Source organism: Castanea sativa, chromosome 3 (genome assembly GCF_040712315.1).
Source record: "Castanea sativa cultivar Marrone di Chiusa Pesio chromosome 3, ASM4071231v1".
NCBI classification, from domain to species: domain Eukaryota; kingdom Viridiplantae; phylum Streptophyta; class Magnoliopsida; order Fagales; family Fagaceae; genus Castanea; species Castanea sativa.
In genome coordinates this window covers 52,695,977-52,718,350 of record NC_134015.1, presented here as the reverse complement: position 1 = coordinate 52,718,350, position 22,374 = coordinate 52,695,977, and the positions used below count along the sequence as shown (strand labels likewise).

The 22,374-nt window shown below is 37.2% G+C and overlaps 2 protein-coding genes across 2 annotated transcripts; both read left to right on the top strand.

Moving 5' to 3' along the window:
* Window positions 1-7,151: 7,151 nt before the first annotated feature.
* Window positions 7,152-10,449, top strand: LOC142629146 (uncharacterized). The gene is made up of 5 exons (XM_075803128.1): window positions 7,152-7,406; window positions 7,563-8,411; window positions 8,649-9,109; window positions 9,655-10,001; window positions 10,112-10,449. The coding sequence occupies exons 1-5, from the start codon at window positions 7,152-7,154 to the stop codon at window positions 10,447-10,449; spliced, it is 2,250 nt and encodes a 749-aa protein (XP_075659243.1).
* A 2,187-nt stretch (window positions 10,450-12,636) lies between these two features.
* LOC142627691 (putative serine/threonine-protein kinase PBL3) lies at window positions 12,637-17,940 on the top strand. The gene is made up of 6 exons (XM_075801558.1): window positions 12,637-13,002; window positions 13,996-14,312; window positions 14,440-14,575; window positions 16,116-16,252; window positions 16,825-16,948; window positions 17,612-17,940. The coding sequence occupies exons 1-6, from the start codon at window positions 12,939-12,941 to the stop codon at window positions 17,938-17,940; spliced, it is 1,107 nt and encodes a 368-aa protein (XP_075657673.1). The 5' UTR covers window positions 12,637-12,938.
* The last annotated feature ends 4,434 nt before the right edge of the window (window positions 17,941-22,374 follow it).

The window sequence follows — 22,374 nt, the reverse complement described above, 5'->3', positions numbered from 1 at the left end:
GAATCTTGAGTGGTTGATGTCCACAGGTTGGTTTGTTTGTGTCATGTATTTGCGCTCTTAGGCCTGTATTTTTTGAGCTCCTGTGATACATTAGTCATTGTCTTGGTTTCATCCAGTAAAAGAAATGGTTGAAAAGATTGATTGAGGTACTTATAGACACATCATTTTGTACTGATTAATAACTTTTAGTCCCCGACTCCAATGATAAGCTTGATATGTCAACAAAGGGTAATTAAAGTTGGGTTCGGTTAATGTGTGCTTTAAGGAAGTTGTCAATACTTTTTCAATTTCATTTTTCCAAAAAAGATTAATTATTGTGTGCCCTTAGGGTACACATTAGCAAAATCTATTAAAGTTATCTTGATAGTTTGAAAGTAATCAAAACTCAAATGCTCTAAATTGCTTTGAAAACAATGCTAAAAATGACTTTTGTTCACTGTTTTGATCATAACTTTTTAACCACATAGAATTTTTAAGGAGGTTTTTTTCCATTGGATAATAGACATCTTGGGCTCTAATTTGAACATAAGGTGTGTGTAGTTTGGATTTAAAGTTATGGCCGTTTGAAGTTGGGGCATCAAAGCTGTAAGGAAAGTTGGGTTTTAAGTGAACCTGTGTATGCATGCTCCAACCTGCATATGCAGCCCATGACCATGTGTATGCACCCTCATTTGCAGCAGCCTAGAATTTCAGTTTTGGGCCCCAACATGTCAATCTTTGATGGGGCCAGCCTCTAGACCCTTAGGTAGCCCTAAAATCCTCTTATTGACTCCGAAAACCCTAGTTTAGCCTAGGAAGTGAAAGGCAAGCAAAAAAAAGAAAGAAAACAAAAAAGAGAGATAACAAGACTCGTTAGTACAACTTTTTTAGGACTAAAATAAAAAATTTCAAATTCAAGGACCCAAATCTTAGAGACCCAAACATCTATAACATTTTTCCAAAAAAAAAAAAATCATAATTTAGACTACAATTTAATTACCACCTTCGATAATCAAAACATTAAAGAAAAAAAAAAGAAAAATCTATCCAATGAGGCCCATTTTGCTGCCAGCAGTGTATGGCGTTTATTATATATTCACAAGAAAAAGGGCCAATGAGGCCCATGACCCAGCTCTTTAAGGCAGATCCAAGAGTCATGGGGTTAAATCATGCATGGTTGACCAATGGGTGGCAAGTTAATGGGCTGGATGAGTTTTGAATTGGATCATAAATGGTAAAATATATAATTAATGACTAACCATTTACTGGGGTTTGACAGGACCTGTGTGCACAATTTAATTACAATTTGATTTTTTTTTAGCTAAAATACAAATGGCACTCTATAAGTTGGAGTGAAATTTATTTTAATCATTTAACTCTACTTTCATTTAATTGAATTCTTTAAATTTTAAATTTATTTAATTCAAGTCTTCTGTCCAATTTTGTAAAAAAATTGCCATTAAAAAAAATAATTTTCTATAAAATTAAAAAAAAAATACTTGATAGATTAACTTATGTAAGAATGGCTTTTTCAAAAAATATTTTTCATTAGTTAATTACATAGATTAAAGCAAATTTTTAACGGAATTGGTCTAAAAACCTAAATTAAATAAATTTGAAACTTAAAGGATTCAATTGAACAAAAATAAAGTTAGAGAATTAAAATGAATTTCAGTAAAATTTAGAGGGTGCACTTCTTATTTTAGCTTCCTTGTTTTTTTTTTTTTTTGGTGAGATAATTTTTAGGGTAAATGGATTTGTGTTAAAGTGGGTCAATTCTTTTTACTCAATTTGAAATGTTTAATCTGTATAAATTAATGTCATTTTTTATACATAAATTTGAATTTGAAATATAGAATTCAATATTTAAAAAGATTGTGTGTTTAACCCTTTTTTTATTTTAAAAAGCCATATATTTCATATTACATTTTTTAGATTGTGTGTTTCTAATTCTATCTCTCTCATACAATTATTTATTGTTTGATTATTTGATAGTTGAAAAGGCTATTCTTCTTGTACTTGTGAGGATGGCAAAGAGAAAGAGAAATCTTGAAAGTATGCCATATTTCAATTGATTAGAGATATTCCTCTTACTCTTAACCAGTCGAGTTTGGGTTTCAATTGAGAAAAGTACTGTTGAGTTTATTTAGACCCCTTAAACCACAATGGATTAACCTAATTAACAAACCAAGTTATTACTTAGTCCAAATTTCAGATCTAGGTTAACACAATCATATAATCATATCAATGTAAAGTGCGGAACATAAAAACACAAAGATATGATGACCCAGGAAAACCAAACCGGTAAAAAACTTGGGGAGGATTTAACCTAGCTATCCTCAAGGTAAACCTGAATCCACTATGAAAGAATCGAAGTTGTACAATAGCAACTTAGACCACTAACATCCTATTGCTACCCACCAGTAGAACTTATTGACACAACCACGTGTAAGCTTCGAGACCACAAACTCCTTCTTTCTTGGATTCTCCAGCAAGTACAAGCACCCCCGCTTGTGTATCTTTAAGCTCTTATGGCAGAAACTGAATGATCATCAACTGAATGATCATCAAGTTCTTGAAGTAATCTTCTTCTTGATAATCCTAAGCTTGTGTGAAGGCAAGCACCTCTCTGATCTCACAAGAGATTCACACAAACAGCAATATGAGCAACCTCAAAAATGTGACTAGGGTTTGCCTTTTATACCTAGGGCAAAACATGAAACCCTACACGTCATATGAGCTTAGGCCTGAGTTGGAAAATCTACAGAAACAATCTGTACGACTTTCAATCGGTCGAGTCTAATTCTTGATCGATCGAGTCAGGCAGAAATGCACAGTAACTTCTGCAGTTAACTCAATTCCAACTTTACATAAATCACATACTTTGAGCAAGTCTAAAACACAACTAGACACCTATGTTGATCACGGTTTGCCAACAATACATATTAGAGTTCTAATACATTAGTTCCTAAGTACTTAGAACCTAACAAGTACCAATATCGTATGAGTATGGATTGGGATTGCCAGTGTGTAATTTTTTTAAAGAAAAATAAAAAATGAGTTGCCACTCATTATATGCTACCTCTTTGCATCATTAGCAACATATATAAGAAAATTAACAGAACCACGTGAAGGGATTATATTTTAAAATATTTTGGGACTTAAAACACTCATTTGAGATACTAGGGACTAAAAGCGCCTAACATGTAAACTTTAAGATAAAATAATATATATTTATTTTTTTTAACGTACTTGTACGTGGTAAAAAAAAAAAATAGCGTGATCCTAATTAAATAAGGCATTAAGTTTCCACCAAGACATTCATTGATCCATGGCACGCATGGATGCTAGTGTTTGTTGATGGAAAACAAAAAGCTCAAGAAAAAGGAAATCATAAAACTGAACTAAAATTACAATGGTGAATCTATTTACAAGTGAGAATGAGAGGACAAAATGGATAAGGAAAGGTGAGAATGAGAGGAGAGGAAAAATATCAGAGCTTAAATGAAGTTAACAGGATTAGTAGCAAGAGCAGAGGAGAACATAGCAACATTAGAAGTCATAGCAGTGATCACAGAGAAGACATATCAATAACAGAGCATAGACAAAACGACAGTGTGAAGTAGTTTCTATACGACATGTAGCTTAGTGTAGTTAGGTGTTTACTTAAGTGACAACACGTGAGAGTTTCTGTTAGTCTTGTAGCTAAACACGTGTGGTAAGCTGTTAGTTCTGTTAGGTAGTTATTTTGTGTTCACACTTGTATACAATTGTGTGTGTATATATATATATATATTGTAATCGTTGATTTAAACTTGTAACCCCAGAATCATGAATAGATTGTTTAGAAGTTCATCTTCTACCAGCAGTAGATGTTCCCAACCTACATCCATTCCAGATATCCCAGCAGACATAGGAGTACTTAATTCGGAGTCGTATGAGCTGTCCGATCTAGATCTAGACATAGGAGATTAGAATATCCCAAAAGTAGCCACCAACCAATTCTATAAGTCTTCATGGTCTTTGAGCAGAGCGTTCAAAACAGACTACCATGTTAAGACCATAGAACAAGTTTATGGAATAAACAAGGAGTACGAAATGTGCTACTTGTTATCCCCTTCAGCTATCCAGAAGCATAAAGACAAAGGACATAACTTCCTACACATAGGATTATTCCAAATTGGAGTGAAACCACTCACCAGAAGAGGTTTGAACCGCTCAATCCTCATGGCCCTTAGAGATGCTCGTCACATCAGATTCGACGACAGCCTCCTAGGAACCATAGAAACCAGTCTTAGCGACGGACCCATCCATTTTAACTGTTTCCCAGATTTTACTATCCATATCCATGATAGCACAGTTATCAAAGCCCTCACCCTCAATATCAAGACACATGGAACCCTCATGACACAGGGAACTAGTCAGATCGCCTTGATATACAGAGTATACTACAAGTGCATGAGAACGAACATGAATGTTAGAGCACTTGATAGGAGAAAGAAAGGTGAGACAACCCTCATCCAAACCACTGACCCTAGTGCCGAAATTGAGGTTCCTAGAACCCTTAAATGGTCAGAAGTCACTTTTCCAACCAATTGGACTTTAGAGAATGAGAACCATACTCTACAGATCCAAAACCCAGCCCAGAATCCAGATCTAGAATATGTCCAACAACTAGCCGACGGCATGGTTAGGTTAAGTTTCGACAGATCTAGGCTTAGCACTCCTCTAGACTATGAGTGTAGACAACCTCTGGACATATCCCGGTTTAGATCTCCAACCGATCTACATCAGCCCTATAGGCAATCACCTATCTACCTTAGAGATAGACCTGTATCTCAGTGTAGCTCAACCAGACCTCTAGGATCACCATTCCCAAGGTCTAGAAGAGACTTAGGTGTTCAACTTCAGGGAGTTAGAACCAATTCCCAACTTACCACACCTTGCTACACAGCCAAACAGGATTCGATTGTCAACGAGGATGATGATCGTGAGCAATCCCCCCCATCCCCATCTGGAACTGATATGGAACAGCCTCCAGATCAGCAAGAAGAATCTTTGAACATCTTGGTCCTAAACAGAGAATTCGTCCTTGACTTAGAAGAATTAGGAAAGGAGTTTAGTTCTGAGGAAAACAGGACTAAAAGAGAAGCCTACAAAGCCAATTATACCAGAGATCAAAAAGAAAAAGTATTTGAAGTATGGACGGCATTCATGAGGGAAATATCCCGTAATGTCCCCTTTTTCATATACTTCGAAAGGTATTTTGGCCAGCACAAGCAGTTTTGTGTTCTCACCAAGGCTTGGACCATAGAAGGACCCAATGCAATCGAGGATGTTGTTAGGTCTAGCCATCCACCCCTTGAAAAGCTTTCAACCAAGCCACACAGTTACCCTAGAGACAAAACAACCTTAGAAATCGTAGCCCAGAAGCTAAATGAACTAGCAAAGAAGAAACTAGCCATTCCTTCTCCAAAATCTACAAGTCAGCTTAAGGTGTTGAAAATTCGTACAACCTCTAGCAGTTCCTCCTCTGACACAGATGATGAGCCCTTAGAAGCCAAATGGAAACGCCTGAGAATGAAAAGACCTGAAAGACGTGCTAGCAGAGCCCGTCGGCCTATTTCCAAAGCTTACAAAAGAACCAAGCAGCTTGAAAAACATGTCCCACTTAAGCCTGGAAAATGTTATGGTTGCGGCAAGCGTGACCATCTCAAGAAAGATTGTAGCACCAAATCCTCTCACATAAAAATAGGTGACCCCATTGTCGAGCCTCAGGAGCCTAGCCAAACCCACCAACCTTGGGTACAGGAAACTAGCAAACCTGAGCCTAGAAAACAACAACCCAAGGATAATCCTGTACAAATACACAATAGGATTGCCCAATCCAAGAGGGAAGTTAAGATTAACGACCTTCAAAGAGAAACCAAGAAAACCAGGAGTGAAATTAGAACCTTAAAGCAAAGTCTAACAGCCCTCCAGAAAACTCAACCCTTGGAAAACACTTCTTATCAAAGCAATGAGGAAGATCCCTCAGATAATGAAGTTGATCACACAGTTGACCCTAAAGTAGATCTCATCTATGAACCTAGCAAATAATTGTTCTTAGATGCTATCACTAGGATTAACTTTCATAAATGGCATTCCAAAGTCAGGATTGTCATTAGCAAAGATTTTGAATTCGAGGTCATTGCCTTAATTGATTCAGGTGCTGATCTCAACTACATCCAAGAAGGAATCATTCCCTCCAAATACTTTAAAAAGTCTAGGGAACGATTGACATCTGCAAGTGGTGGAAAAATGCAGATTGAATTCAAACTTCCTAAAGCCCATGTTTGCCAAGACAACATGTGTTTCAAAACCACATTTGTTCTTGTCAAAAATATGACAGACAAGGTCATCTTAGGAAATCCTTTCCTTTGCATCCTTTACCCTTTCACAGTGGATAGTAAAGGACTTACTACCCAACCCTTTGGCCAAACCATCAAGTTTAAGTTTCTTAGTGGACTAGTGTCTAGAAACATTAGCACCATCCAAGCTGATACCGTCTCCAAAACCTTAAACCTGATTAGTGCCAAATCCATACATCTTAAGTACCTTCAAGAGGAAATTAGATACAAGAAAGTTGACGACCAACTAGCTTGTACAACCCTCCAAGAAGAGATCAGAAAGTTTGAAGAAAAACTTAAGCAAGAAGTCTGCTTTGATACCAAAAGGCTCAACAAGACTTAGACGGGGGAGCATACTTGTATTTCAAGGCGCCGGCATTACAATCATTACAAAAAACCCCGCTTGGGCCGCCGTCAGCAATGCCTTTAGAGCTAGCTACCGACGTAAGGATCAAACCTGGTACCGCACAAACAACATGCTGAACGCGTTGGCCATACAAGAGTCGTTCCTTACTCCTCGTCCGGAGCGTGAGAACTCTCTATATATATATATAGTTCTGTAGTCATACTGGTTAATTAATGAGAATATTCAGTTTTAATTCTCTGATTTTCTGATATGGTATCAAAGCAAATTCCCAAATTCCTGTAGGGTTTTGCTTTCCTTTTAGTTTCAGTTTTACTTTCCAATTTTCCCAAGAAAATCTCTCTCTGTTTCTTGAGAAAATTGTGTTTCTTGAGAAATGTCTTTGTGTTTGTGAGAAATTTCTTCTTTGTTTACCAATTATGGCTTCCACTGCAAATGCAAATGGTTCTACAAATGCTTCAACGTCTGTGACTCAATCTCCTTCCACACAAGATTCTCTAATGGACGACCCTTTGTTCTTGCATCATGCAGAAAATCCAAGTCTAGTTCTTGTCACACAACCTTTAATAGGTGGAGAAAATTACGCAGCTTGGGCTCGTGCAGTGAGAAAAGCTTTGCTCACCAAGAACAAATTAGGGTTCATTGATGGGACTTTGACTCTCTCATCATCATTGGTATCTACTCCTTCGAATGTGCAAGCTTAGATAAGGTGTGACAACATGGTTGGCACATGGCTGACCAATTCAGTTTCACCAAAGCTACAGGCAAGCATCATTTATGAAGACACTGCTTTGGAAATTTGGAATGACTTGAAGAATCGTTTTGCTTAGACTAATGGACCTAGAATTTTCAATCTTCAAAAGGACATTACAGAGCTTCACCAAGGTGAGATGTCTGTCACTAATTTCTTTACTCAGTTGAAGGTGTTTTGGGACCAATTACAAAACCTTAGTCCATTTCCTTCATGTACTTATGGCAAATGTATTTGCAATATTAATAAGAGGCTTACTGATCTGCAAGTGAGAGAGTCTGTGGTAAAATTTTTAATGGGATTGAAAGATTCTTTCTCCCAAGTTAGATCTCAAGTCTTGCTTATGGATCCTATTCCATCTCTTAGTATGGTGTACTCCTTGTTAATTCAAGAAGAGACACAAAGATCAGTGCCTAATGCCTCTGTTGCTAAGGTTGATTCCACTGCTCTAGTTGTTAAATTGTCCAATGAACATCTTGGTCCAAATCTTGGTAATTCTGGCGGCAAAGGGAAAGAGAGACCAACTTGTACTTTCTGTGGCAAAACTGGTCATACAGTGGATAAGTGCTATAAGAAGCATGGCTTTCCACCTGGGTTTAAGTTCAAGAATAGACCTCCTATGGCTCATCAAGTCTCTTCAGATGTTTTGCCCACTACTTCACCATTGCATCACCAGAATTCTGCTTTTACTCCTGAGCAATGCCAACAACTTCTTGCTTTGTTTGGGGCTTCCACTTCATCTCTTGCAGTAGCTTCAACTTCACCCAAAGAGACTCCAATGGCCAATGTAGCATCATCTTCTGCCTCTGCTAGTGTTCGTATGTCAGGTATTGACTTATCTCATAGTGTTTTCTTTGCCCAAGTAGTAAATAGAAGGGCTTATGACAAAAGGACTTGGGTGTTGGATACTGGAGCTACTGACCATTTTGTTTGTTTAGTTGATATGTTGACTTCAATTACTGCTACCATGTAGTCCTTGGTTCACTTACCTAATGGGGAATTAGCCCAAGTTACTCACATTGGGACTGTTGTTCTTTCTTCTTCACTTACTCTCCATAATGTTCTTTGTGTTCCATCCTTTAGCTTTAACTTGCTATCTATTAATACTCTTACACTTTCTCAACCTTATTGTCTTGTTTTCCTCTCCACTTATTGTTTTATCTAGGACCTTTTATCTTGGAAAACGATTGGGGTGGGCAAGGCTGTTGATGGGTTGTACTTGTTGCAGTGTGATACTCTCCAGCACATCTCTTTTTCTTCACTTGCTGATTACTTGATCAATCACAAATTTCATGCTGCTATTTTTCATCCTTTCTCTGCAGCCAATTCTGCAACTACAAGTCCTTCTTCTTCTCATCTTTGGCATGCAAGATTAGGTCATCCTTCTGATCTCAAGCTTAGACTTTTAGGTCATCATATACCTTCTTTACAGTCTCCTTGTAATAAGACTTGTCAAGTTTGTCCTATGGCCAAACGTAAGAGATTACCTTTTCCTTTTAATAATAACATCAGTGCTTGTGCTTTTGATTTGGTTCATATGGATGTGTGGGGTCCTTATTCTGTTCCTACTTTAGATGGTTTCAAATATTTCCTAACAATTGTTGATGATGCAACCCGAGCAACTTGGTTATTCTTAATGAAATCTAAATTTGATGTCAGATTTTTGTTTCAGTCCTTTTACATTATGGTTGTTACTCAATTTGGTCAAAACATAAAATCCATTAGAACTGATAATGCCAAAGAGTTTGCCATGCCTGATTTCTTTAATTCTCATGGTATTATACATCAGCACAGTAGTGTTTATACTCCACAATAAAATTATGTTGTGGAGAGAAAACACCAACACCTTCTTTCCATTGCAAGGGCATTGCAGATTCAATCATAAGTACTCCTTCAGTTTTGGGGTGATTGTGTTTTGACTGCTGCATATCTTATAAATAGACTTCTCTCTCCCTTGTTGAATGATAAAACACCTTTTGAACTCTTGTTTCATAAGACACCAAATTAGATCATCTCAAAGTCTTTGGCTGCCTATGTTTTGCTTCTACTATTGCACAATCTAGAACCAAATTCTCACCAAGGGCAAGAAGATGTGTTTTTCTTCGTTATCCTTGTAATGTCAAGGGTTATAAACTTTTTGATCTTGACACTCATTCTGTTTTTATCTCCAGCGATGTAGTGTTTCATGAGTTTGTCTTTCCTTATGCTTCTTCATCCAATAGTTCCCTACCTGCCATTCCTTTGCCCTTGCCTTGTGTTCCTTCTATTCCTCCTTTGCATGATGATCCTATTATGCCCAGTCATTCTACCCCTATTCTTTCTTTTGATTCCATCATTCAAGTTCATCACATTCTTGATGATGACTTTCTTGATGACCTACCAGAAGCACCTCTTGAACCTATTGCTGACCCCTTTCCTTTTAGAAGATCTTCTAGGTCTGTTAAAAGACCATCTTATCTGCAGGAGTTCCATTGCAATCAAGTTGCTACTGATCAGCCTATGCACTCATCTCATTCAGGTACTTCTCATCCCCTTTCTTCCCATGTTTCTTATCAACACCTCTCCCCTTCATATAAGACCTTTGTTGTGCTATTTCCTCTCTTGTTGAACCTCAATTTTACTACCAAGTTGTGTCTGATCCCCAATGGCAAGCTGTCATGGCTGCTGAAATAGTAGCTCTTGAAGCTAATAATACCTGGACTTTGACCCCTTTGCCTGCTGGCAAGAAGCCAATTGGCTGCGAATGGGTCTACACAATCAAATATAAAGATGATGGTTTAGTAAAGAGATACAAGGCCAAATTGGTAGCTAAGGGCTTCACTCAAATGAAGGGTGTTGATTACTTTGAAACTTTTTCTCCAATAGCTAAAATGGTGTCTGTCAGTCCAAGGCTGATTACTCATTGTTTACTAGAAGACATGGTGACCTTTTCATGGTTCTTTTGGTCTATGTGGATGATGTGTTAATAGCTTGCAATGACAACGCTGAAGTAGAAGGTCATGTTAGATGAGAAATTTAAGCTTAAGGACTTAGCTGACTTGAAATATTTTCTTGGCTTAGAGGTTGCCAGGTCAGACAAAGGAATTGCCCTTTGTCAAAGGAAGTACACCCTTGAATTACTGAATGATGTTGGACTGCTTGGCTGTAAGTGTGCTAAAACGCCTATGGAGCATAATCTGAAGTTAAGCAAGTTTAAGGGGGAAGAGCTCAAGGATCATAGTCATTACAAAAGACTTGTGGGCAGACTTTTGTACTTAACAATTACAAGACCTGATGTAACTTTTGCTGTCCACAGACTCAGTCACTTCATGGCCAAGCCTAGAAGACCTCATCTGGATGCAGCACACAGGGTGTTGCAATATCTAAAAGGAGAACCAGGCAAAGGTCTTATGTTTTTTTTTAGTACAAATTTACATTTGAAAGGATTTGCAGATGTAGATTGGGTTGCATGCCCTGATACTAGGAGATCTGTGATTGGCTACAACATCTTTATTGGTGATTCTTTGGTGTCTTGGAAGTCCAAGAAGCAATCTACAGTTTCAAGGTCTTTAGCAGAGGCTGAGTATAGATCCATGGCTGTAGCAACATGTGAAATAGTGTGGATCTTGTATTTCCTTAAGGACATAGGAGTGAATCATGACAAAGAGGCTTTGCTATTTTGTGACAGTCAAGTTGCACTTCACATTGGATCCAATCCAATTTTCCATGAGAGAACAAAACACATAGAGATAGACTGCCATGTGGTGAGGGACAAGGTCTTAGAGAAGGTAATTAAGTTGAATCATGTTAGAACTAATTGTCAATTGGCTGACTTGCTTACCAAAGGTTTAAGTTATAATCAATTCTCAAATCTTACTTGCAAACTGGAAATGCTTAATATTCATACACCAGCTGCTCTTGAGGGGGAGTATCAGAGCTTAAATGAAGTTAACCGGATTAGTAGCAAGAGCAGAGGAGAACATAGCAAGATCAGAAGTCATAGCAGTGATCACAGGGAAGACATATCAATAGCAGAGCATAGACAAAACGACAGTGTGAAGTAGTTTCTATACTGCATGTAGCTTAGTGTAGTTAGGTGTTTACTTAAGTGACAACACGTGAGAGTTTCTGTTAGTCTTGTAGCTAAACACGTGTGGTAGGCTATTAGTTCTGTTAGGTAGTTATTTTGTGTTCACACTTGTATACAATTGTATATATATAGTTCTGTAGTCATACTGGTTAATTAATGAGAATATTCAATTTTAATTCTTTGATTTTCTGATAAAAAATATGGATAAGAAATTTGGAGATGTAGAACTCAATTTATGAAAAAGGGTTCAGCTTTCCTCCCATTCAAAATTCTCTCATTCTCTTCATTTTTTATCCGGATGCAAGACATGTGTCAAATAAAATATCTAAAGGCAAGAAACAAGCCACCTAAAAATAAATAAATTTATTATTCTCTCAACAACCAACCTCTGTTTCAAACGCACCAAACCGCCAACAGTTTCCCATAACAGACCTGCCACCACCTTGGCCATGCACCAGCATTGGCACAACGTTGCCAAGATCATAGATAGATTCTTGATCTTTGTGTAAATAAAAATGGATTTATATGATTTTACAGCGAACAAACCCTTAAAACACACCCAATGTATAGACCTATTATTATGTGTTTCTCATCATCCATTTCACCTTGGTTTTATGGAAAAGTTAACTGATTCCCTATGGAAAAGTTGATGGTTTTTTTTATTTTTTTTATTTTTAATTTCCCATAAAAGTGAAATAAAAACTTTCATAAAATGGTTTATTAACAATTGTCTTAAAGACATTTGTTACAATTAAAAATTTGCAAAATGGGAAAAGAAAAAAAGAGTAAATTATCTTGAGTAAGCAAATCTTGAGAAATTTGAGGTCATTTCTTTTATTTATTTTTTGATACAAAATAGAAATTCTATTCTGTCTTAATTTAAAGATCAAATTATTTATTTTGCATTAGGTTTCAATGTAAAAAAAAAAAAAGGTTTTTTGAAGTGAACGTGTCTTGCATCCCAATAAATATGGGAGGGAATTGGAGAAGTTCAAATAGGAGGAAATATACCCTCCAAGTAGGGTATACTTCCTCTGCTTGGTCTTCTTCGTGGTCTTTCTGTAGTTCACACTTTAACGTAGAAAAGGGGGAAATCGTGCAAAAGTTGTGTCTTTCTCTGCGTTTTCTCCTCAGTTTCCTTCACTCTTCTTCCTCTTCCTCACTGTCTTTCTTGATCAAAACCCATTTTTCTCTCACGTAATTTTCAGTAATCTCCACCAAGTTAGTGACAAACAAAACTAGCTTCACATGGAGACTTCCGGGTCATTCACCTTTTTTTCCCTTCATTTTTCCTTTTCTTCCGAGGATTTATGTTAATCCATGATGTGTTGTTGCTAAGAATAGCAAGCAAAGATTGTGTCTTGTAAGAGAGAGAGAAAATATCCTATGGGCAACCGCCTAGATTCTTCAGCTAAAGTAGATACAGCTCAAAGCTCTCATGCCACTTCTGGTAACTAATAATCAATTCTATTTTGGTAGTAGTTAATGCTTTGGCCTGAATTTTCAATTAAATATTGGTTTTTTTTTTCCCTTTATGTGAGTTTTTTTGGTGAGGTGGGTTTTGAAGTTACGATATCTGTCTGCTTACTTTGATAATTTGTCATTCTAATGGTGGTCATTTTTTGGGTGTTTCTGCATTGCTGTTCTTGTTCAACGATTATAGTTTAGGCTCAAATGTACATAGTATCCCACTCTTTCTTTTGGGGGTTCGAACCTTTATGTAAGTCTTATTTTTGGGGGTAGGAACTGGTTGATCAGAGATGTATCTAATATTTCATTATTGGTTTACCTTGCGAGTGATTTTCATAAATTAGCTGTTTGAAGGATCTAATTTAGCTGTATGCTTTAAGACTTTCTAAAGTTGGTTATTGCTTTGGATTTCAAAATCATTTTTAAGAAGATTTTCATATTTATTTCACAATTGGTTGGCACTTGTTATATATATATTACAATATATTAGCCCAATAACCTAGGCCCAAGCCCAATCCTTAGACATATATCTCATATATCTCTAACACCACTGAGCAGTGAGCATGTGAATTTGAGTCTTCACATCATATGTTCCAAAATGTAAAAATGGTGATTTTATGTACAGAAACCAGGATGGAATTTTATTATTTAAAAGAAACATAGGATCCATAAAAACATAGTCACACTTAATGATTCCCTAAGCAATGGAAAAAGTGGCGGATGAAAGGTTTACTTAAGATAATTGATAGTTTACATTTACCAGCACTTACTCCTGGAAATGAACTAAGGACAATATGAGATGAGAGCATAATGCATTTTGTATTAAGATCAAAAGATGTTTCTAGCATATAGTGAAGTTTGAACTAAAATATAGCTACTTAAGGAATAGTCCAAAATAGGTATAAGATTGAGATTGATTAGCTCTTGAGTTGAAGTAGCAACTGCGAACTCTTTCTTGCCTTACCACGATCAGGAGTCCCAAAATTTTCAATCAGAACCGACCGTTCATCAGCTCCTTCCGGTCGGGCCATTCAATCTTTCAGTGGCAAGAGCAATGCTTCAAGTGAAATATTATCATCTCCAAATCTGAAAGCCTTAACTTTCAATGAGCTAAAGAACAGCACCAGAAATTTCCACCCGGACAGTTTTCTTGGTGAGGGAGGATTTGGTTATGTTTTCAAAGGATGGATTGATGAATACAATTTTTCAGCTACAAAGCCAGGATCAGGAATGGCTGTTGCTGTCAAAAAGCTTAAATCTGAGCGTTTCCAAGGCCACAAGAAGTGGTTGGTAGGTCTCTTCTTATTGTTTTCATCTTCTTCTTTTTTTTTTTTTTTGGGTGGGGTTGGGGGGTTTAGACTCCTCTATGCAATCTTATTATTCATGGCATAATTACTGATAGTATCTCAAATTCTAGACTGAAGTTAATTACTTTGGCCAACTTCATCATCCAAATCTGGTTAAGCTAATTGGCTACTGCCTCGAGGGAGAGAACCGGCTTTTGGTCTACCAGTTCATGCCTAAAGGGAGTTTAGAGAATCATCTATTTAAAAGTAAGTATGTCCTACTTATGTTTATTCTTAATTACTGGATGCTTATGCTCATTCATAATAATGAGACATGAGGTCTTTTATCTGTTTGTTTCCTTAGAGAAAAAAAAGAAAAAATAAAGTCTGTTTAAATGTTTATGGTGCCTAATTCAGATGTTTGTTCCTCTAAACAAAGTAGCAGAAAGTGCTTAATCTCAAATTTCTTCCTAGTTTTCACGACATCCAAACAGAGTATTAGCATATGTCAATGTCTGTTAAGTCGACCAACATAGAAATTCTGTCATCTTCTATTTTGGAATAGATTACCCTGTTAAGTTATTATTTGCTAAGCTCGATAGTTTTGATCACTACCAAGTAAACTTGAAAGATCATGTTAGATATATTATGGCACAAATGCGGCAAACTAATTTTAGGCCCATGTACTTTTAGAATAAGCATTTTAATCTTAGGTCAATTTATGTTAGGTTAGAGTTACTCAAGTATTCTTTAGTATATAAACCCTAAGGCAGAGCCAGAATTTTAGTTCAAGGGAGCAAAATTAATTTGAAATTATTAATAAATATTTATAACAAAATAAATAGACAATTGTAAATAAGTAAAAATTTACTAACTCAACTATTGTGAAAATTATTGTATTTCTTACCATTTAAATAAATTAAATAAAAAATTAAAATTAAAAGGCAAAAGTGTTATGAGTCGATGACAGTATATTAGTGAAAAAGTGGGGACAAGCCAAAGCTAAAATTTCTTTTGACTTGTTAACTTTGCTGGTCAAAAATTAAAAAAAAAAATAAAGAGACTTTGACATGTCAAGGAACTCCTTGCTCCCTTTGTTACAGTGCCATGTTCTTATTTATTTTTATTTTTTTTAAGAGGAAGACAGTGTCAAAAAAATTTTCCTTTTACTAAGTGTTGTTTTGTTTCTTTCCTATGCTAATGAATCAGAGCAAACAAACTTTTCTCATATGCCCATCGCTAAGAAAGTTTTAAAGGAGTTAGGGGGTGTAGTTGCCCCCTCTTAACCCCCCGGCTCTGCCCCTTCTACATTAGATTTATTGTAACACAAGTGTTTAATACAATATGTAGCCGTTAAGGGCTTTCACATTGTGGACGTAAACTGTTAGGCTAAATCACTCTCTTTCACCTTTGTACGTGCTCTCTCTTTCATGCTTCTGCTCATTATTCAATCATCACAAATAATCACACAACTTTTACATGGTATCAAAGCTAAATTCGATTTTGGCCAAGCCATCATCAACAAACCCACAAAATCATCACATAGTTTAATACACAGTCTTTCAAACTTTCATATGGTATCAAAGTTGTTATTTCATTTTCTTTGTGTGAAATTATAAATTCAAATTTCTTGCAGTTTTAAATATCTTTCTTTCCTAACCGTGTCTTGACACACTCAGGCCGCCACTCTGGCAATATAATATAACTCTCAGTTAGGCTCTCAAATGTAATGTTAGGATATTATGTAAGTTCTTGGCGTGGCCATGAGAATCGTTTGTGATCCTTGATGCTATGTTGTGTTCCACAGGAGAGCCACAAACACTTTCCTGGGAAATAAGGATCAAAGTGGCCACTGGTGCTGCTAGAGGGCTCTGTTTTCTTCATGAGGCCAAATCACCAGTCATATATCGTGACTTCAAGGCTTCTAACATCCTATTAGATGCGGTATGCGAGGACACTAGTACACTGTTAAATTATATATTATCCCAAAAGTTTAAACATTAGGAAATAATAAATTTAGTCATTTAACCATAATTTTAACACCCCTTCATATGGACTCAAACCCCAAGTGCTCTTACCTTGATACTACGTTAAATTATCGATTATTCCAAGAGCTTAAGCCGATAGAAAATGTTGAATTTAATCACTTAATCATAATTCTAACATGCTCTTGTGTAGTGTGCACTAGAACTGTTAACATTCTGACACATGTCAAATATTTGTTATATGTCAATTTCCCAATGGATCCAGTGCATGTTACCCAATCCTTGCCCATTTCTTGAGAAGTTGTTTGTGTCGACATTATATATTTAAAATAATGAGAAGTGTTACATCCACAACATTTTCATAATAAATCATAGGTGGTTAGTTGTTATTGGTTTTAATCTGAACCTATCATTGAAATTAAATTTTTACCCTATTAATAACAACCCATAACAACTTGTAACATAAGATTTGTTGTAAAAATGTTACGGTGATAACATTTTTTTTAAAATAATTGGGCATTCTGAATACAGGATTTCAATGCTAAGCTTTCTGATTATGGGCTGGCAAAGGCGGGTCCTACTGGTGATAGGACTCATGTATCTACTCAAGTCTCGGGCACTCATGGCTATGCTGCATCTGAATATGTTACTACAGGTTCGTAAAATATTCATGTAAAGCACTATTAGTACTATTAAAAAATGATCATTGGATTGAATATATATTGGATTGGATATATATTGTTTTAGGAGTAAATTGATCTTATATAAATATATTTTTTTAAAATTTTATTTAGAAGTGTAAAGAGAAACAAAATCCAACGCTTGAAGTTGCATTGTAGAAATGTAATGTCCAAATCTAATAGTTGTAATTACTTAGCACAAAGAATATGAAGTGGAAACTATTAGTTTTTTTGTCACTATTTTTATTTTTCAGCACTTTGTTGAAGTAGAAGAAAGTCTGTGGGGATAATATTGAGAAAAATAATGTCTGAATTATCAAGTAAAAGTGTTCAGTTCAAGTGGAATGTTGCTAATGCTCAACTCTCTATTGGATGGAAATATGAACTCATTCTGTTTATTTATAGAGTCTGTTTGGGACAACTTATTTAGCTAAAACTGATTTTTATTTTATTTTAAAGTACTATAAATAAAAGTAAAAACTAAGCTAAATAGTACAGTGGGATCCATAAATAGTATAAAAAAGTGTAATGGGACCCATGAATAATAGCAAAAATAAGCTAAATAGTAAAATAAGTTAACTTTAAACTTACTTTCCAAACGCAACCTTAATAGTTTTGGGGTTTTCTTTATTATACATGTCGGCTGACAGCAAAAAGTGATGTCTACAGTTTTGAGGTTGTGTTACTAGAACTATTATCTGGACGACGTGTAATTGATAGGACAAAAGTTGATACTCAGCAGATTTTGGTAAACTGGGCAATACCATATTTGCGTGACAAAAGACGATTGTTCCGAATTATGGACACAAAGTTGGAGGGCCAGTATCCCCAGAAAGGAGCCTATACAGTTGCCACCCTTGCCTTGAAGTGCCTAAGCACTGAAGCTAAATTCAGACCTAAAATGGTAGAGGTATTAACAACCCTAGAACAGCTTGTGAACCCCAAAATGACTCGCTTTGTTATTTGAACTTGAAATATAGAATTCAATATTTAAAAGAATTTATAAATTACACATTGAAATTTTGAAGAATTTAACCCAAAAAAAAAACTCAAAATTTTGTTTGGGAACAGTTTATTTAGTTAAAACTAAAATTTTTTTACTAAAAATACTGTAGATAAGTTGAAATAGTACAGTGAGACCCATGAATAGTACCAAAAAGTGCAATGGGACCCATGAATAATATAAAAAATTAGCTAAATAGTAAAAAAAATAGTTTTTTAAGTCAATATCAAATGCATAATTTGGGTCTGTTTAAGATTTTCTTATTTTGCTAATACTGAAAACTTTTTGTTAAAATTACTATAAATAAAAGTAAAAGTTAACTGGAATAGTATAGTAAGATCTAGGAATAGTACCAAAAAGTACAGTGAAGTTTATAAATAGTAACAAAAATAAGCTAAATAGAAAAATAAACTAGTTTTTTAATTTAGCCAGACCCACACATGTTACATTTTTAAGATTGTGTGTTTCTTATTACTCTCTCTTTCTCTCCCATACAATTATTTATTGTCAGAGCTGGCCCAAGGCCTAGGCAACTTAGACCTAGGCCTAAGGCCCCATAAAAAATAAAAAAAAATTCCCTACTAAATAAAGACCCTATAAAAGGCCCAAAACTTTATAATAATATAACCTTTATTAAATAATTGGAATTTTTTAAAGAGTGATGCTATAAATATCACAAATTTTATCACATAAAAAAGTAATTTAAACACAAATAAATTAAATTGTTGAAATTCATCAATTACAGTCATTATCACATTATATTCTGAACATTTTGTAGTATCTCTAGTATTTTTCTTTTTCATTTCTAACGAGACTTCCAAACTAGAAGACCAATAGAAATTTAAACCAATTAAAAAACTAAAATGTTTCCAAAAAAATACTGCAAATGTGATAGATCATCAATTATGACTAATTTTCTCTAATAGTTTGAGACCTTATTTTTTGTAAACTAATCTCTTACAAAGTCACACACCAAATAATATTAATCTATCTCTTTTTCTTAAAAAGAAATATATAAAATATAAAATTTAAACTTAAATTACAACTATACTTAACTATGCACGGTCATATATCCAAGTTAAATAAAGTTTCTTTTTAAAAAAAAAATAGTTTTTTTTATTTAAATTTATGCTTGAACTATGATATTCAATCCTCTATATGAAATTAACTTTAGTTTAGTTAGTATTTGTAAGTGCACAATTGCACCTGGACCCAAGAATAGTTATGGGCTCAGACCCAATGAGCCTTAAACAATAAGAATTTGTAGAGTGTGGGCTTGAAACCCAGGTTAGAAGTGTATAGGGATGAAATGACAAACTAAAGATTCCAAGTACTTAGAGACAAAAAGGAGTAATGTAAATAGACCTCCTCGGACGTAAGCCGAAAGCTGTTCTTATATTATATCTCTCTCTTTTTCCTTCTTCTTTTTAGGTTACAAAAAGTTCCGTCCTGTTTCTGTTCCCGGTCCCTCCTTAAATACTCCTCTTTTTAATACTTTATCCACGTGTTGCCCCCCAATTTCTCCCTTAGCCTAGATATTTCTTTTCTTAGTGCCTTTGAACAGTAACTAGAAGTTTCCCTTCCACTGTTTAAGTGTCACTTCCTCATTAATGCGGCCAGGGTGGTAGGTGCAGGGTCTTTAATGTGGAGGTAGCAGCCTTTACCTTTGATATTCTTCCAACATCGGCGCTTCTAGGACATTCAAGGGTTCTCTCCCTTTAACCGTTGGTCTTGACCGTATCATTCCCTAATCTTTACCATGAAGTCTCAGGTTCTTTGATGTCGGTCAGGGGAAAACCATCCTCGGCTGGATCCTAGGATCCTCGGCGTATAGGCCGACCCATAGCACCAACAATCTCTAACCCCAGGGTCAGGTCGGCCTTCTTTAACAAGGCCCAAAAGGCCCACATTCCCACCAGGATCCTTTTGCCCCACACAATAGCCCCTCAAAACTCTAATTTTCGACATCCGAGGAGAAAAATAGGGTTTTGATCCGACGAGAACCTGCTCTACACACTTTATAAGTGACGACACGTGTGGAAATCGTTTCGCGTCCCAGAAGATGACACTTGGCGGTTTCATTTTCGAAAACGCGCGCATTTATTATTGTAAGTTACTCTTTGTCTCCCACGCTCAACGGTGAGATGGGCATCCAACGGTTCTCCTCACTCCACGAAATTTTAGGCGGGACAGAAATAAGTTTCGAGGCCGCCATTACGCACGTCGTGACGCTTCGGGAACTGCGCCTTCATTTAAGTCATCGGGGATCAATCCCATCAAAACAACAACAATCATTCTTCACCGGCGAAAAACGTGGAAACCCGTACCTTCAACCTTGTAAGTTCTTGCTCTCTCTAGTCTTGACCTTTTCTCCTCGGATACAGTCCTCGGCTACCAATACAATCACTCTCCCTTTTAAAGTTTAGTCTATCGTCTCTCTGTAATGGGAAGATTCAAGTGTCTAGTTGATACCGCCGCTGGGATGGAAGGCTTTAGAGCCAAATACCATATTCCCAGCGACGTAGGGTTAGAAGGCAACAGCCGTGGCTGGTTCTAGGAAAGAGGGAGAGGTTATCATTCCTATGATAGCCTTCATAGAGGGTGGGATGACCCTACCAATGAAACCCGTAATGAGGGAGTATCTTCGCAACCACCGGTTGTGCCCCGACCAATGCCTTCCAAATGTTTTTAGAGTTTTAGGTAGTGTAGATGCTCTAAACGAGCAGATGAGTTTAAACCTCACATGGCACGATGTCGTGTTCCTATATGAGTCCCACAAACTCTCTAAGGTAGGCTATTATATGAAATCTCGGTCTAGCACCGTTAGGCTAATCTCCTGTCTGCCCAAATCAAACAAAGGCATGAAGGACGACTACCTGATCGTGTCTGGGAACTGGCACGACGGCCTCCACTGCCCAGTTCAGTGGGGGGATCCAGGTGCGACACCATAGGATTAATCTCCCCACAACATAACTTCTCCTAACACACACACAGAAATGCGTATTTGTATTTTACTTAATTCGTTAAATATTTGTGTGAATCTGACCAGGTTGGTTTGTTTGATGTGTTTTGTGCCTATAAGCTACTCGTGCGTCCTCGTCGAAGTCAATGTAACGTTGCCGATCTAAACCGAGTACTTCGCTCCGAGGTATTCGTTAGTGCAGACCTACAACTCCGGGCTGCTCATCTTATTCTAGGATACACCCCCCTTTCCAAAGACTTTCAGGAGATAGAGGACGCCATTATTGCCGGCGACCGAAGACGGAAGAGGATAAACGTAGCTCGGCCCCATTTTTTGGACGACCGTGACCTCCGGACGCTCACGACACTATTTTGTACAACCGGCCGATAGCGGCGGTCCCCCTCGCCATACACTCACAAACAAGCTGTCATTCCGAAGAGGAGGTGTCTTCTTCACACACTCTTGACGACGAGATAGACCAATTCCATCTTGAAGACACCGAGAGACCTCGCGGAAACCGGTTCGTGGTACTTTCCGACGAGGAGGAAGAAGCCACCGAGGCCTGCGGAATCGCGGGGTTTGTAGTTGCCCTTCCCGAGGACGAATCCGTAGAAGGCATGGGACGAATGGAGGGTCTTCTCACTAATAGGGCTGCCAAAGTTGCGAGAGAAGAAGAAAACGGGGACGTCCCAAGTTCCCCCGGCCTTACCTCCTCCTCCTCCTCTAGGCGAGCCAAAACTACCAGCCGAGGATCCCAAGAAGAAGAGGAAGGGAGATAATGAGGGGACGATTACTAAAGACCCCAAGAAACCACGCCAACAACTCCCACCGGCCCAGCAGCAGAAGCTGGACAATGGCAAGGGTAGAGCCCGTTCGGTGAACTTGGGGAAATCGGGGATGAGGCCGTAGTGCACCGAGCGCCGGCCACTTGGTCCCCGATCTAAGGCTGGACGGCGCTCCTATCTCTGTCGGTCCGGTATAAGGGCGGTTCAACAAGCCCACGCACACCACCTCGCCGATGTCCTAGAACTCCATCTACTTATTCCCAAGGACATTGAGAACTTGGAAAATATGGTCCAACCACAACTATTCCTCTCTCTAAAAAGAGACTTAGCATGGTAAGTGTTTCTCCTTTTAACAATATTTATAAGTAAATTAGTTTTTGTTATTCCTAACTCCATCATGCTTTTTTACGGGCTATTCGGGAGGTCTTTGTAGCTGAAAAGTTTATTGAAGACGCTCGGAAAGTAGCCGGGGCTGAGCTCGAAATTAGGGTGGAGACCGAGAAGTCCTTGGGCACGGCCCTTGCCGAGAACGAAAAGCTGACCTCGGAGGTAGCGAGCCGAGGAGAGAGAAGAATGGGGTCGAGTCAAACTTGAAGACAATGAAGACCCGGATAGAAGGACGGCGCAAGCTCCTTCATGCAAGAGATGAAG

Excerpts from the sequence above, each read along its gene's own strand:
- LOC142629146 (XM_075803128.1), top strand. The coding sequence starts at position 7,152 with ATGGCTTCCACTGCAAATGCAAATGGTTCTACAAATGCTTCAACGTCT. Across the intron at positions 7,407-7,562 it reads TGACTCTCTCATCATCATTG|ACTAATGGACCTAGAATTTT; the intron begins GTATCTACTCCT and ends CGTTTTGCTTAG. Across the intron at positions 8,412-8,648 it reads CTGGAGCTACTGACCATTTT|GACCTTTTATCTTGGAAAAC; the intron begins GTTTGTTTAGTT and ends TGTTTTATCTAG.
- LOC142627691 (XM_075801558.1), top strand. The coding sequence starts at position 12,939 with ATGGGCAACCGCCTAGATTCTTCAGCTAAAGTAGATACAGCTCAAAGC. Across the intron at positions 14,313-14,439 it reads AAGGCCACAAGAAGTGGTTG|ACTGAAGTTAATTACTTTGG; the intron begins GTAGGTCTCTTC and ends CTCAAATTCTAG. Across the intron at positions 16,949-17,611 it reads ATCTGAATATGTTACTACAG|GTCGGCTGACAGCAAAAAGT; the intron begins GTTCGTAAAATA and ends TTTATTATACAT.